Raw genomic sequence first — 14,925 nt, 5'->3', positions numbered from 1 at the left:
TCATTATGTGAAGCGTTTGGGGCCATTACCCTGCACGAGACCACAGATGGAATTAGGCTGCCAAGTAAGCACCTTGTGTGCATGAGCCATGCTAATGGCCTCTGTGGTCAGCTCTAAACAAAACACCTTCAACATACAACCTAGTCCAGAGAAACTGGGCAATGAGTGCAGCAGAAGGTTGCAAGCGTCATCGTTGGATTAAATTCAATTTCATTTTCACTAATAACTGGCTAATAACTACATCCAAGTTTACAGCAGTGACCCAGACTTGGAGGGAGCTATGGGAGACCCTCTCCACCACAGGAGGCATCCAAAACTAATTCATGCCATTATTTTTCTCTAAATCTGAATCAAAAGCACGAAAAAAAAAATCATAATGGGCATATGAAACAGTAAAAGCACCAAGAAAGACAATTCAACCATGAGGTCAACAGAATAAGAGAAGAGGTTAGCAGGTTAGCATTGTAGTAGAAAGTAAATTAGGATTGGGTTGCAGGAGAAGAAATTAGCCACGAGCATATAAAAGGTTATCAACCAAAAAATGAGCAGTTTTAGCAGATATTATCAGGCAGCTCTGAAAAAACAGATAAGCAATCAAAAACAAAACAAAAAAAAATGCAGGTGAACAGCCTAACAGCTCAGTGCTGCACTAACAAGCTAGCATGTTCACGCAACATCCTAATGCCCATCTTACATATATGGAATAATTTGAAGTTAAACGTGTAAAACCAACAGGTCACATAAGTCGAAAAGATTCATGTTCCAGAGACGCTGAACATGTCAGACAAATCTTAGCACTAGAGGTCTGTGGTGTAGACCACAGAGTTCATGGAACCTGGCCAAGAGCCTTACTCCAACCCTGCTTCAGCTTCGACTGCAAAGGCAGTGGCAACAGGTAGCAGAGTTAGCATGTATTAGACTAAAAAGCTAGCAGGCTACTTAGCTTTATGGAGGGAAACATTAGCTTTTGTAGTTTCCGGATGTCAGCGGATGAAAGAAAACTGTGTTAAAGTGGCCAAGAGCCAAACTGAATAGTTGTATCAAGAACAAATGTGCATCAAGCACAAATGTGAGAAACCTTTCTCCTGTTATAAATTATACTTTGCTCTTTCTTTCTTTCTTTCTTTCTGAGTCACTCCCTTTACAGATCAGATTAAAACAGGCTGTAAAAAGCAGCAAACATCACAAGATCGTTTGTGACAGAATTCTTTTATTTTCACACTGTATTTGTTTAACTTTTTAAGTCACATAGGAGATATTGAGAAATAAAAGTGGCAAAAGTGATCTTTCTCCATCTTTATTATTATTATTATTGAAAATATATTTATGGCCCAAAGGTGTAGTGATTCTTGTTGTGTTTTTCTGACATTTTGACATGTTTGCTTATTTTATTTATTTATTTATTTTTTACATGATTAGATCTATTAGATTTGTACACACTGATCAGCCACAGCATTAATATATCAATAGCACTGGATATCATGTTGCAATACTAATGTTCTTCCTGAAAAACTTTGAGGTCTGGATTTTATTTTAAAATTCAGTACCTGTTCCTCCCATCCCAGTAAGCCTTACAAACGTGGTATTTATTCTTCCACATTTCAGAGCTGTTTTAGCAGTGCAGGAAGAACATCAACAATTAGATAGAGTTTCATTTTGAAGCTGATCAGTATATACCTTTGGACTTCAGTATCTGATGTTGTTGAATACACGTATATATGCTCATGAAGTGCTTTGATTTATCCTGCAAATTCATTATCCTATAATGTGAGAATTGTTAGTGGAAATAGTCTTTGTTTAAACAAACAGTTCTTTTTTACTTATTGACACTTTCATTTTTCATTTATTACATACACAAATCTACTTTTCATTTCTGTAATTAAGCACCAAGTTTAATAGACTGATTACTTCAAGTGTCCCATCATTCCCCACATTCACTCCACATCTCTTCCATATGAATTATTCAGTCCTTGAGACCTCCATTGGTTTGGTTAATCAGTCAGATTTATCAATGCTACATAAGAAGTGCAATATCTCAGTCTGCTCTGTCAGAGCTAAGTATGTCAAATATGACTAATATCCAGTCACTTTGTATCTAACGCAGGCTTTCGGGCTTGAGGGACACCAGGCCCACCCAAAAGTCTATGTCTCATTTCCTCAGGGCTCACTTTCCTTAGCCTCATGTTTCTTAGTAGTAATGCACTCTTCCAATAGTTCCCGTTCCTGTCCCCAGGATATCTGGCTGGCCGTTCCTCCAGATCTCTCGGATGATGCGTTCCCTCTCCTCCAGTCGCTGTGCACGCTCCAGCTCTTCGGCTGAAGTAAACACATTCACGCTCAGTGTCCCATCCGACTGGCTGGTGTGATTGCCAACAGAGATTTCTGTGGTGGGCAACGGAACAGTCGCCTCTACATCGTCCACTTCTTCATCTTCATCATCGTCATCACTGTCCTCATCCTCCTCGTTGATGTCCTTTAAGTTTTTTTTCTCAGGAGTGGAGGGGGTAATGGTAGTGCGTGGCTTGCAGGAGATCCGAATCACCAGTAGGCAGAGTGTGAGTATCAAGCCAAAACACACTCCAAGCACAAAGTAAAGGCCAAAACTCTCTGGATTTGCTAAAGAAGGGACAAAAACAAACTGCATTAGATACAGTTAAATGTTGTTAAAAAATGAGAGGCAAATTCACACTGTGGCTTACCTTTGATGTGTGCATAGGCAGCAATGCTGTTACTTAGGAGGTCCATTTCCTTTTTCTTCACATCCATGGTGACTCGGTTTTCTTCTTTTACACCTGTAGCAGACATTTGACACACAATATTTAATCTGACTGCTATAAGATACAAGACACTTAATCAATCAGTTCTCTTCCAGGTGCTAAAAGTCGCTTTTGAAATATCTGCCAGACTTCTTTTCCTCCAGGTTTATATTCTGTGCAGCGCCGGGATGTCAAACCCACTGACCACAACATTCTTCATATGCCTGGTGGGTGGGATGAGGCCTTCGAGTCCCCAACAAAAGCTCCTTTGTGTCACTATTAACTACTAGCTTGATGTGGGATCATCATAATGCATTTGGCACATGGCACTTTGCCTCAGCCATTCTCTCTGAACCATGACAACCCTATATAAATGAGGTCAAGAGTCAATTTCCCAAGTAGCCGCAACGGGCTCCTTCGTGTCAGATGGGACTGTCAGATCGATTTGTAAAGCTCAGAGGAAGCAGCCAGTGCACGGTTGACATTTTTCTAATGTTTAGCCATTGTTTCCTTGACATTTAAGCTGCCTTATCCTCCCATATCCTGTCAGTCAAATGAACTTTGTTGTGCTTCTTCCGCTGCTATGTGCAGCCATAACTTCTGTCACTACCCAAGGATGGCATCATAGAGCTGCACCAAGTTACATAAAAGAGTGCTGGTGACAACAGAAAAAAGACCAGTTCAGAATAACACACATACACACGTTAGCACCATCCCTCTTTAGCATGTGCTTTGTGTTGTGGCTGACTGTGGAAAAAAAACCATTCTGTTCACGAGATATGATGACGAGCGCTGCAACCATCTCACTCTAACCTGTGTGCGCTCTTCTCTAAGTTAAACCACATGTCACTGTGCCTATAGAGATCATATGGACTCGTTCATATTGCACAAACCACATGTTTATGTTTCCATTTACCTCTAAATTGCACCCAGTGATAATCTCAATGTCTGATCTCTATCATGATGTGACTACCTCAATAATTTATTTAGCATGTGTGCTTACTTGTTGATGGAACTTTTAGTAAAATTCAAGCATGAAACCACACATGTGTAAACCATATGTAATATGGCCCACTAATGAACTTTAAAACACAGCAAACATTCTCTTGTAAAAGTAGAAGTAAACAGAAAGGGGAGTGCAGATAAAGTATAAAACTTACCACAAAAATGAAACTATGGAGCTTCAGTTCCAGTTCATATTGTTCTGAGAAGTTGGAGAACAGATGCAAAATTATCACGCTCCTCTTTTCTCTCTGCTGTTGGATCACGGCTTGTGATCTTTGGTCTTCAGGCTAAATAGTTGATTTGGCCACCCTGAAAAAAAGAGCAAATACACACACAGACACGTCAAGCTATGTTAGAGCCAAACTCAGTGAGGCGTCTGCAATGCAAACAAAGACAGACCTATTGCAGGTTACGTGGTCCAGCAGGAGACCAGAGGCAGACTTTTTGCATTTTTTAGTGCTTAAGTTGTTCCAACACAGAAAAAAAAACACAGGTATGGCCAAGTTGTGCATATTAGTGTCATAAAAGCAACATGAAAAGTAACTTTATTTTTTTTTTTTTGCTAAAAGAAAAAGTAAATTTTTTTTTGATGTCTTTAAATACATTTGATTAGATCTTGGGAACTAAATTATTTTGTGATATGAACTTAGTGGGACTTTGTTCTATGACTTGAAGATACTCCACATTTAGACTTTTATGCATAGAAAGCTGGGAACAACATCAGATCCAATTACAAAGATACTAGCAAAATGAGTACTGACAGCTAAAAAATCCCCAAAAACATAGGGTCCCCTTCTGGCTCTGTAGGGAAAAAACACCTATTAGATGTAAAGCTGTCATCAATAGTAAAATACAAGTGAGGTGTTTCCACTCTCCAGCCTCAGGGACCTGTAATGCTGCTCTCTCATTGCAGCATTGTGCAAGGATGACAAAACAGAACATTTTGAACTTTGAACAAGTGACACGAACTTGAGATTTTTCTTTTTGTTTCTAGCACCTTGAACAATAACAATCAATTTTCTATACTTACTAAAAGCCCTATAACATCCTGGGGGTTTTGCGGTTTACATGCCAGGTGCAGAGCTGAGCGCTGTGAAAATGCTGAGCTGTGGAGTTTTTTGACTTGCACCCCTGTTTAGGAAAAAAGATCCTCTGCCAGCAGCAGTTGGTTTAGCAGAGCCTCTGAGCTTTCCAGGGCAGATTTTGATCTTGCTGACTCTTGGCAGATCCTATGCACTTTACACAGTGCCTAACTGAAACAGCACTCGGGGGGGCAAGTGACATAGCGGCCGCTGTGGGAGCATGCTTTCCAGGCTGACCACCTTGAGCCGTACAGGAGGCAGCTGCTCCACGATGCAGTGATAGACCCGTGCACTGTCTTCCAAACAAGCTTCCTCTCTTTATAAAAAGTAGATAAACAAATAATGAACAGATTCATTTCCGATCTCCTGCTGAGGCGAATCCCACTCGATGATAGAATCCACATAATGGAATCTATCATCATTATCCAAGCTGAGCAGAAAAGCACAGACTTTAAATGAAATATTTTGTTTTTGTCCCAGGGGTAATAAAGTAAACGGCTCGGATGACTACAGTCTTTTTAAGCCAAGGTCAAAGCTAATGATTGGGTACCTACAGAACATTAACTGACCTCTACTCACACCGCTATGCAGCAAAACTGAGCTTTAGGATCTTGGCATCTGTTACTGGTGGCTAATGATAACTGGAGAGCTGTTTAAAACCTATTTAAACACTAATTATCCTGGCTTGTTGTTTTGTTGTGTGTTTGTTTTAGTCAAACAAGGAAATTATTAACAGACCTGTTCCTCTGCAGCAGCATGCACTGTATCATGACTCAGTTCTCAGTCATGTTCTCAAAGTGACCCAATCTGTTTTTCTTTTGCAGGTTTTGCACAACCCGAAAGCTTTAAAAAGGAGACCTTCATTATAAGAAAACAGTCATGCTTTGGGGACTTGATGTATCATTTATTTCCATCATGTTTTACTTAAACAGTTGTTAAATTTTTAACAGCCTGGAAAATATTGTGACCCTACTCATCTGGTTCGAAGTGCAGAAAGAGGCATTTCTTTTGAAATTCTACCTTTTTTGGCCCTGTTAAGGTCCAAAAAAGGCAGAATTTCTGAGGGTCTCATACCCTCAGGTCAAAGACTTAGGCTCACCCCGTCTGAGGTCTTCTTCATGTCTCTGAATATTAAATAATCACTCAAATCATCATCATCCTGACATTATTTTCTTTTTTTTCTGTGCGAAACACACAGTCTATATTTTATGTCCTGTTATATCAAAACAGCTATTATTCCAGTAACAAATGGAAAGGGCATCAACTAAATTACCATTCATCTCTGTGCATGTGTGTGTGTGTCACTCAGCAATGAGCTGTTTGTGTCAGATCACTGCAGAAGCCAAGATAAACACATCATGACGTTGTGGCCTGAGAAGAGGTCAGGCGCTATTTTTGACCCGGCATTGTTTGCTTTGGTTTAGAAGAAATAGCTGAGTGGAGGACCAGCTACAAAATGTTATGCAGTGTGATATTTTTGCTGTTGTGGTGATAACCACAACTGCTCTTCCTTCCCACAAGGTTTATCCCTTTCCACAGAGGCAACATCCAGGGCAAAGCCTTTCCTCTGCTTCATTGTCTTAGATAAGTAGGTTGAGACAGAATAGACTGGGCTGTTTACTGTACACAGATGTCAGCTGAGCAGTTTATCAGGTGGCTCCTTAGATGGGCAGCTTTCCAAGGCAAAGGTCTGTCACAGAATAGACGCACTTTTCCCCTTGGATAGTTCACCAGTTACAGTAGTTTCATAAACCATCCAACCATATTGCTCCTTTTCCACAATGAAAAAGTCAAAGTTGTAACTCTTCAGTGGAATTTACGCGAGGAGTCAAGCCACATTTGATTTATACACAGAACATGAAAAGGTCAGATTACACAAGGAAGCCTGTCTGTGTTATTTCCGCATTGTAATGACACACACACTGAACCACAGAAGAAAATAAATATTTTTAATACCTCCAATTTCTTTGCAGCTGCAATGATTCCTAGCACAACAGACAGTGTGTCTGTGGTTTGCCTGGGATGAAACTTCACAAAATGAAAATGCCCAGATCTACATGCACACACAGACTCTCTCTAGTAGCCAAGATCACAAAAGGTGCTGTTACACAGCAAAGTCTCCAGTGTTAAATTAACACTTTTGACAGTGTTATATGTTTAAAAGTAACCTAGTCAGTTTTGAAGATTAACAAAGACTAGCACTGAGCAGTGCTGATTTTCTAACACTGGAAAATAACTCAAAATGTTAGAAATATTCCAGTGTTAGAAAATCAGTGTTAGTCTTTGTTAATCTTCAAAACTGACTAGGTTACGTTTAAACATATAACACTGTCAAAAGTGTTAATTTAACACTCAACAGTGTTGTATTTAACACTCAGAGGTGTGGACCCATATAGACACTCTCCAGTGTTAATTTAACACTGGAGATTTTGCTGTGTAGGATTTATAGCATCTTTTTTTGGTCTTAATTATGCTCTTATTCTGTAGCTGCCGATAGAAAAAAAAAACTCTAAATGATTCACAACATCAAACAAACGCATTATTTCCAGCTTTCAGATCTCATTCTGAAACCGTGCAAGTTCCTGTAAAAAGAAAAAAAAAGATTTACTGAATCATAGCTTCGTTTTGGCTCACATGCCAAAGAATGTGAAACTGTATCACAAAAATATCTGCTGGATGTATGTGCACACCATTTATCAGACACCTGTAATCAAGCCAGCGAACCGTCTCCAAGCACTCAAACATAATGGAATTTCAAGTTCTCCGCAAAACAGCAGAAGTGCAGTAGATTACTTTCCACTTGGTAAATAGAAACATTGTCCAAACCAAGATCTCTGTCAACTGTGTCTGTGAAAGCATTCATGGATGTCCACAGGGTGAAGGGTAATTTCTTCTGGAACTGCCTGTAAGTTTTCTTCAGACGGCGGAGGGTTGCACAGAGCTGCATTTCTGGAGAAAGTAAAAGTACATTTCTTCCAAGTTACTCTTGACACCAACATCTTGGATTTCAAGCTATGATTTCTGTCAGTTCTGCTACCCCGTTGTGAAAGCTTGACAGGAAGGTTGTTCCATTTGGAAACAAAAAATTCATAAGGGTAACATCAGGAAAGATGCAGAAACCCAGGTTGAACATGAGCAGACACAGCTTGGAGAGTTTGAGAGTGTTTGATCAGGCGTAGTATTTATCAGCAAAAAACAATCAAATAAAGCCAAATTTTTATGCTATAACTTTTAGAAAAATATTGAAAGGACAGAGATATGGTATTCTTTAACCATTAATCCACCTGAGGGTTGTGGGAGGGCTGGAACCTAGCCTAGCTGTCATGGGGCAAGCGACAAGGTACAAACTGCCAAACTATCACGGGGCTAACATCCAAAGACGGACAATCAGTAATGCTCACAGTCACACCAATTTAGTATAACCAGTTAACTTAACAAGCTTGTCTTTGAACTGTAGAAGGAAGCTGGAATACTGAGGGAAGGTGCACTCCACACAGAGGGGTGTAGCTGGCCAGCAGATCTGAACCACTGCTCTTAAAATGCTTCTTAAAAGCCAAACGGTTAGAAAAATGATCAAACAGTTAATAACTAAATCAAGTATTTTTTTTAAATTAATGATATGTTTCTTTCCACCATTTATTTAAACAGAGAGTGGTTAACGTAACTTCTCAGAAAAAGATGTGTTTTAGGAAGAGCTTTAACATGCAAATAAGATTTAAAAAAAAGCTTTTTGGGGCTGACAGTGGAAATGAGAGTTGAAAATATAAAGTATACCTGCTGTCTTGTCCTGGCTCTTTTGCCCATTTAGAATCACACTGATTACAAAAGCAGATGAAGTTTTCGCTGTTATCACAGACCAGCAGGATTTCAAACTTCCCATGAATTTAAGTGCCTGTGGGGCTTCAAACCACATTTGCAGGTGAAGAGTATGAGCATCGTCCAAAGCGAATGAGAGGTCCTCGAGTGCAGGTTGTCTCATTACCTCAAGTTTCCAAGGTCAGCATTTATTTCCAGCCTCAGCTCAAGAAAAGGTTGATGAGCACAGTGAAAGCTTTGTCTGCTGATGACTGAAGATTGTTTTGCCAATATGAACATGAAGACTTTCAGTTTTCAAGAACTACTACAAGAACCCAACCACTCCCAGTAGTTTGACAGAACATGATTAAATCATTGAGAAAAAAAAATTACCCATGTAACATTCACGGTTGGTAAAAACAAACAGAATTTCAATCATATTTGACCCCATTCTGAACTACTCACCCTAGCTACAGCCAGCTGCAAAGACAAACAGCATAGCAAATTTAAAAGTCAGGACATGCCCAGCTTTTATCAAGTTTCCTCTTGAGACTCTTAGAGAGTCTTGAATGTCTTGAATATCTTTTAGTGTTGGATATGATGCTGAAAAAGACCTTTGGTTTTTATGCGTTGATGGCTCTGGGCACTGGGTACTGTATTTTACATAAGCCTAATGAACAACAGCTTTTCTTTCAAGGACAAACCCTTTTCCAGGAGTGAACACAAACTCCCGGCAGTATTGTCAGCCAATTATTTTACAACAGATATTTAGCTTTCAACAACAGTTAGGTTAGGAATTCACTGTCCAACTTGATGGCAGTGGTAGACTCAGGGCAAAGCATCTCTTGCCCTGATTAATTCCTTTCCATCTTCATGTCATGAAGAAGTGAACCTCAGTGTACTGCTCGCCCTGTGGAGAATATGTTTTGTGGGTTATGGCAGGTAATGGGAGGGTAATAGAGATGCAGGACTGAGCTTGGGGTTAGAGCAAGTGGTTAATAGCACCCAGATGTGTTCCTGATATGAGGGAGAGAGAGAATGCTTTGCTATGTAAATCAGGGAGAGATTTCCCATGCTCCTTCTTAATACTGACGTCATCAAGGTATAAGTCAAATAGCTGATGGCAGTAGGGAATCCAATTTATGACAACCATTGTGTGTTGTGCTGAAAAGGTTTATTTATATATTCGTGTGTGTACAGTTTTTTCTTATAGGTTGTTTGAGTAATTCCTGGATGTTTAGATCGATTCATTTGAGCGTTCCTCTACAATTCCCTAAATTACTTTGGGCTTTAGATCAGCACAAATTGAAATCTCCAAAAATAGAGACATGATCTCATCGTTTTCATTGATCTTGGCCATCATCCAGCAAGCAAGCCAGCACCACATACTGTATCAATTACATGGACCCTACGGATTACTCTGTGACACAAAACACGTGTTTGCCCTTTCCATGATTGGGCCCATACAGCTCGCTGTAGGCTATCCACAAATATGTTGCAGTTCCAGTAGATTTGGGGAGTTTCGAAGTGTTGCTCTGGCAGGACTGAGTTTGTGTAGTGAAAGTGAAGGCTGCTTGTATGACTATTTTAGGGGCTGTTGAGGTAGTGGCTCCTACTGACTTCTTTTAGTAACCAGTAGCAATTAGAAAAACAGCGCTGTCATCTGTTATGGTTAACTCTTAGATCATGATAGTGTCATATTTTTACAATAGAGATGTGAGGAGGTGCTTAGAGCACAGATCATAGCATAGCTTAAAAATGATAGTTTATAAGATGGCATGGTGCTCTAAAACTAATCCTTTCAATTTTCTGGGTTTATTTACAGCAAGACAAAAATAAAAATGTGACATGACTTTTGCTGACAGTGCTTTTGTTGTCACTTGAGCTAATTTTATGTGTTCTTGTAGGGTGCAAATATTACTTAACATAATAGCCAAGTTATTGTTGATTGTTATATCTGCGGAATAATGCCTTGAGTTTGGGCCTAAATAACATTCATTCAGCTCTTGTCATTGTTTCAAACAGCAAATGTACTAAATATTGCAGCCTAAGCAAAAATATGCCCACCACACATTTATGCATGCTCAAGCACATTTTTCAACGTGTGTCTTTTCCTGCATGCCCCTCTTCTTCCAGTATGTGTGTGTCCAGCTGCAAATATGTCTCAGCATACATGTATCCAAGATAGGAGTGTAAGCTTAGGTAAACCCACTGGACTTAACATGTCAACCATCCACTGAAATCTAAAGACCAGACTGTCTAGGCCAGTGGGGCTCCCGCTAGAAGACAATAAGCCCTGAGTCCTGGAAGGCATCACCGGCTAGTTGAAGCTTTGCTAAACATAGTTTTGGAGACACCTCATTTATCAAACTCATATTTGTCAGTGACCTAAAATATATATATTTTTTATGTGTTAGCTATCACCTTTTGACCAAGGCCATATAACTGTTAAACAAAACCGCTGTTAAAAGTGCAGTAATTAAATCTGTATACATATATGAGTGTGTTAAAAGGGCGTTAAGGTGAAACCAGCTGCTGCTTGATGAATGACATGATTTTGGAGCTGTGTTTTTACCTGATGAAAAACTAGACAAGTGATAAACACTCACCATTTTTCCCACATTTTCAACCCTGGTAACAACAGTTAGCGGCTATAATAAAACCACCAGCACTAACAGTTAAAAGGAGAAGGCCTGCTGTTTAAATGGAGCACTTTGTTTTGGGGCTGGGTGTTGTTCAGAGAGATCTGCTGATGATCATCTGATCCTGCATGACTTCATATCCTAGCTTAAATATGCCCCATGAAACCATTATCACAGCATCTTCACTGTAAATAAACCATTTTTTGGCAAAGCATTTTTTTCCCCATGCAGTGGTTATCAAAGGCACTCTGACCTTAGGACAAACATATGCTGTACATCCAGATATGAAACAAACCACTGCAAGTTTAACTTTAAACCCAACTCACCTAAAAAGATGTCAGCGATAATCAATGTGAAATTAAAAAGTGATGCACAAGACAACTACCGTATTTCCATTGCATGGAATGTTAAAGTTGGAACAAGCTGAAAATACTCCAAGGAATAAATGTAGGTAAAGTGGTTCATTGGTGTTGGCTGACATTTTTTCATTTACTTTCTTTGACATTCCCATCTTTTGTAACTTTTGTTTGGGACAATTTGCAATACTGAGCAACCAACAGTGAACTCCTGATTCAGCATTTTTCCATCTGTCCAAGTTATGTCCAAGGGACATAAGAGGCACACTAAATGCATATGCATTAAGATCTAATTCGCTTAATTCATGCACTGATGGAAAATTACCTCATTGCTCTTACTTCAATTTTTAGTACAATTGTTCTCTCCCAAAGCCAAGAACTGGAAACATGAAGTTTGATGCGGTGGTCTACACATGGGACTTTGAGAATGTTTACTGGGATGCTTTTGTGATAACAATGCATTGTTCACATTTGATAAAACAGCACTGTTGCCCAATTTTGAGTCCTGCTAAATCAGCCAAATGTATGTACACACTATACCTCTGCAGGGCTTCAATAGCATTACATCATTACAGGCTATTTGTTCATGTGTAAACATAAATTACAAAGAGTAACGATAATATATCTAGCTGCCTATATTAGCCCTTCTCTTGCACTGGGTTTGTTTATGAATGCTATCCATTGGGCTAAGTTCTTTTGACTTATCCTGGCTTTGTGTGGATTGAAACTTTCTGCAAACAGATTGGTACCATGGGACTTTAGACAAGCAAATCAAGTCAGAATCTGACCTTTCACCTCTGAGTAAATGGAGAGAGTTACCAACCATCCTCAGGACAGATAAGACAGGCCAACTGACAAGTGAGTCAACTGGGTTTTGGAAAAAGAAAAGTCTGCTAGTATGAATAGCTTGGAGAGGTCATGCAGAAGTCAAGTCTTGATAATCAGGCTCCAAGGGGTCATTTAACCCTGTTACATGCTCTTCCTATGGGAGATTATCTGATTGAATGTGGGAGGCTACAGTGCAAGCAGTCCACTCAGATAGTGTGAATAAAAAGACACTGGAGAGCAGCTCCAGCCTCCACCCATCAGCGCTCTTCTCTCTGATAAGAGGTGCTAACCACAATCATCCAGCAGAAAGCTAGAACTAATGGAAATGAGGCATATGGTCAGCTGCTGTTGACCATGATCTTCTCTTAGTGCTTATGCAAAAAAAAAAAAAAAAGGAAAAGAAAAACTGACAGATGAATAGAGCCATACGCACCATGTGTGCCCTGCTTTTAAAATTCTCTCACCTCTCTTATTTTACTGTAAGAATCTGCTCTTTTGTGGCCTTAAAAACACAACAAAACAGCAACAGGATGTTTGCTTATATTGAACCTTTTATTAGACAACTATCTAGTGGCTTTAAGTTTAGAAATGATGTGCAGAGGCACAGGAAATCCAGCTCTTCTGTCCTGTCTGAACTGGTGCTGCATCAGCTCTTCTTAGATCTGTTACAAGCTAAAAACACTTTAACTCAGCTCTGATGCACTGACACGGCAGATGAGGATCCAGCTTAGTTCGAGACAGTAGATTGTAGTAGAACAACGTGTTTTTATGTAAAAAAGATGCCAGGTGCTTAAAAGGTTTGAAGAATGTATTCACACTGCTGTTACTAAAACTCAGTCACTTCACTCAAGCTTCTCTAAACCTTTGAACACAGTTAATCAAAACAGAAACAACTGCAGATAAGCTGCTTTTTCTTGTAAAAACTTACCAGACTCGCTGTGATGAAGACCAGATATCAGACTTTGTAGCACAGGAAGGTTTTCCCAAGACCAAGCATCTCTCTAAACTAAAACAAATTAAATCTCAGACTCTCTCTAATACAGGAAAGAGTTAATTTTAAAAAAAATAGTGTTCGTGATTCACAGGAGTTTCTATGATATGAATGTTAAACTCACCCGTCACTCTTGAGAGAAGCTGTTCAGTCCTCGCAGAAAGCAAACTGCAAATCTTAATCTTCCTTCCCTCCAAATTTTGAATTAGAGAAAAGGAAAAAAAGAGCACGGCATTAAAAGCAGCCTTGACTGTTGCTCTGTTGCTGCTGTGGTCAAGTCCTGAAGGGAGCGTGTGTTTGCCTGAGTATGTGTACAGGGTCTGGGGAAGAGGTGGTAACTTCCTCTGAAAGTTGGAGACGGAGCGAGTAACAGAGTTCTCTCTCTCCCGGTTCCAATCTACAAGCAGGAAAAGCTGTCACACTATCCCTCTTTCAGATGAAAAAAAGAAAGAAAGAGGAACAGCCAAAAAAGGGCAAGCTCCAAGAAGAGGGGAGGGAGGAAAGCTGTGGTGTGTGTAGTGTGGTGAGGGTGTGTAGGAGCACTGGAGAGCGGGGGTTCCCTCTGTTGTTGAGAAAACAGGCAAAACGCAACTCCAGGAATATTAGCCCAAGTTTTTCCATGCAGTTTGACAAGAAACGAAACAATATGTTACATGGTGTAAGAACTGCTGTTTTGTGGCTTTGCACTTTTTCACCCACGCATCTAAACGTTTAATGGGTGTTGTGAATAGCTTCAGGAAAATGCTGGATTACAAATCCTAGTCTTCTTTCCCTCCAAGCTATTTCTTTAAAAGAACATTTTCTTTTATGAGGAATGAGATCAGTTCTGCTCTCAAGTGTGTTGATAGAAAACTTTGTGCAGGCCGCCGGTTTGTTTTGTGTAGTTTAAAGACTGTAAGGGAACAGCAGCTACCTGGATCTGTCACGTCTGAGTAATCTGCTTAATAACTGACATTTGAAAATGTCAAGTTGCATTGCTATGGAGAGAATACATGCTGAAATTGTTTGTTGCGGTGAATTCTAGTTCTCAGTGTATGCCTCCCAATCTCAAGAGAATAACCAAGAATACACAACATGCAATTTTTGTGCTCTAATTTTTGCACATATTAAATAAAACATGTTAATTAGTAACCTTTAGAGATGTTAGCAGACAGACCCAGGATTCCTAATTCCCCTTGTTTATACTGTTAATGCTCATATAACCTGTAGCTTAATTATATTTAATGCATATATGCGAATGCCCTTGATCTTCTATACTAAATAGAAAGTAAGTGCATCTTTCAGAATGTTAAAATCTACTTTGAAAATAAAGTTTTAAATAACTTTACATTAATTCTATCCCAGGCTTGTATGGCTGGTACATGCAGCTTAAGTAAAGTAAGCTAAAGCTTCCATTGGCTTTATTTTGACAAAAACTGATGTGGCTCAGTGTACTTACGATGCAATGACAAAGCTTAATGTTGATTTATA

General features: G+C 39.5%; 1 protein-coding gene across 1 annotated transcript; it reads right to left on the bottom strand.

The window, feature by feature from the left end:
- Window positions 1-1,193: 1,193 nt before the first annotated feature.
- On the bottom strand, window positions 1,194-13,893 carry eva1ba (eva-1 homolog Ba (C. elegans)). Its single transcript, XM_026185122.2, has 5 exons — window positions 13,580-13,893; window positions 13,393-13,470; window positions 3,917-4,070; window positions 2,700-2,792; window positions 1,194-2,616 (listed from the first exon to the last, which is right to left on the bottom strand). The coding sequence occupies exons 4-5, from the start codon at window positions 2,764-2,766 to the stop codon at window positions 2,189-2,191; spliced, it is 495 nt and encodes a 164-aa protein (XP_026040907.1). The 5' UTR covers window positions 2,767-2,792; window positions 3,917-4,070; window positions 13,393-13,470; window positions 13,580-13,893; the 3' UTR covers window positions 1,194-2,188.
- Between the last annotated feature and the right edge of the window lie 1,032 nt (window positions 13,894-14,925).

Source organism: Astatotilapia calliptera, chromosome 11 (assembly GCF_964374335.1).
Source record: "Astatotilapia calliptera chromosome 11, fAstCal68.1, whole genome shotgun sequence".
NCBI lineage: Eukaryota > Metazoa > Chordata > Actinopteri > Cichliformes > Cichlidae > Astatotilapia > Astatotilapia calliptera.
The sequence above is the reverse complement of the archived record's forward strand: the minus strand, read 5'-3'. Positions and strand labels throughout refer to the sequence as shown.

Excerpts from the sequence above, each read along its gene's own strand:
- eva1ba (XM_026185122.2), bottom strand. The coding sequence starts at position 2,766 with ATGGATGTGAAGAAAAAGGAAATGGACCTCCTAAGTAACAGCATTGCT. Across the intron at positions 2,617-2,699 it reads TGCCTATGCACACATCAAAG|CAAATCCAGAGAGTTTTGGC; the intron begins GTAAGCCACAGT and ends TCCCTTCTTTAG.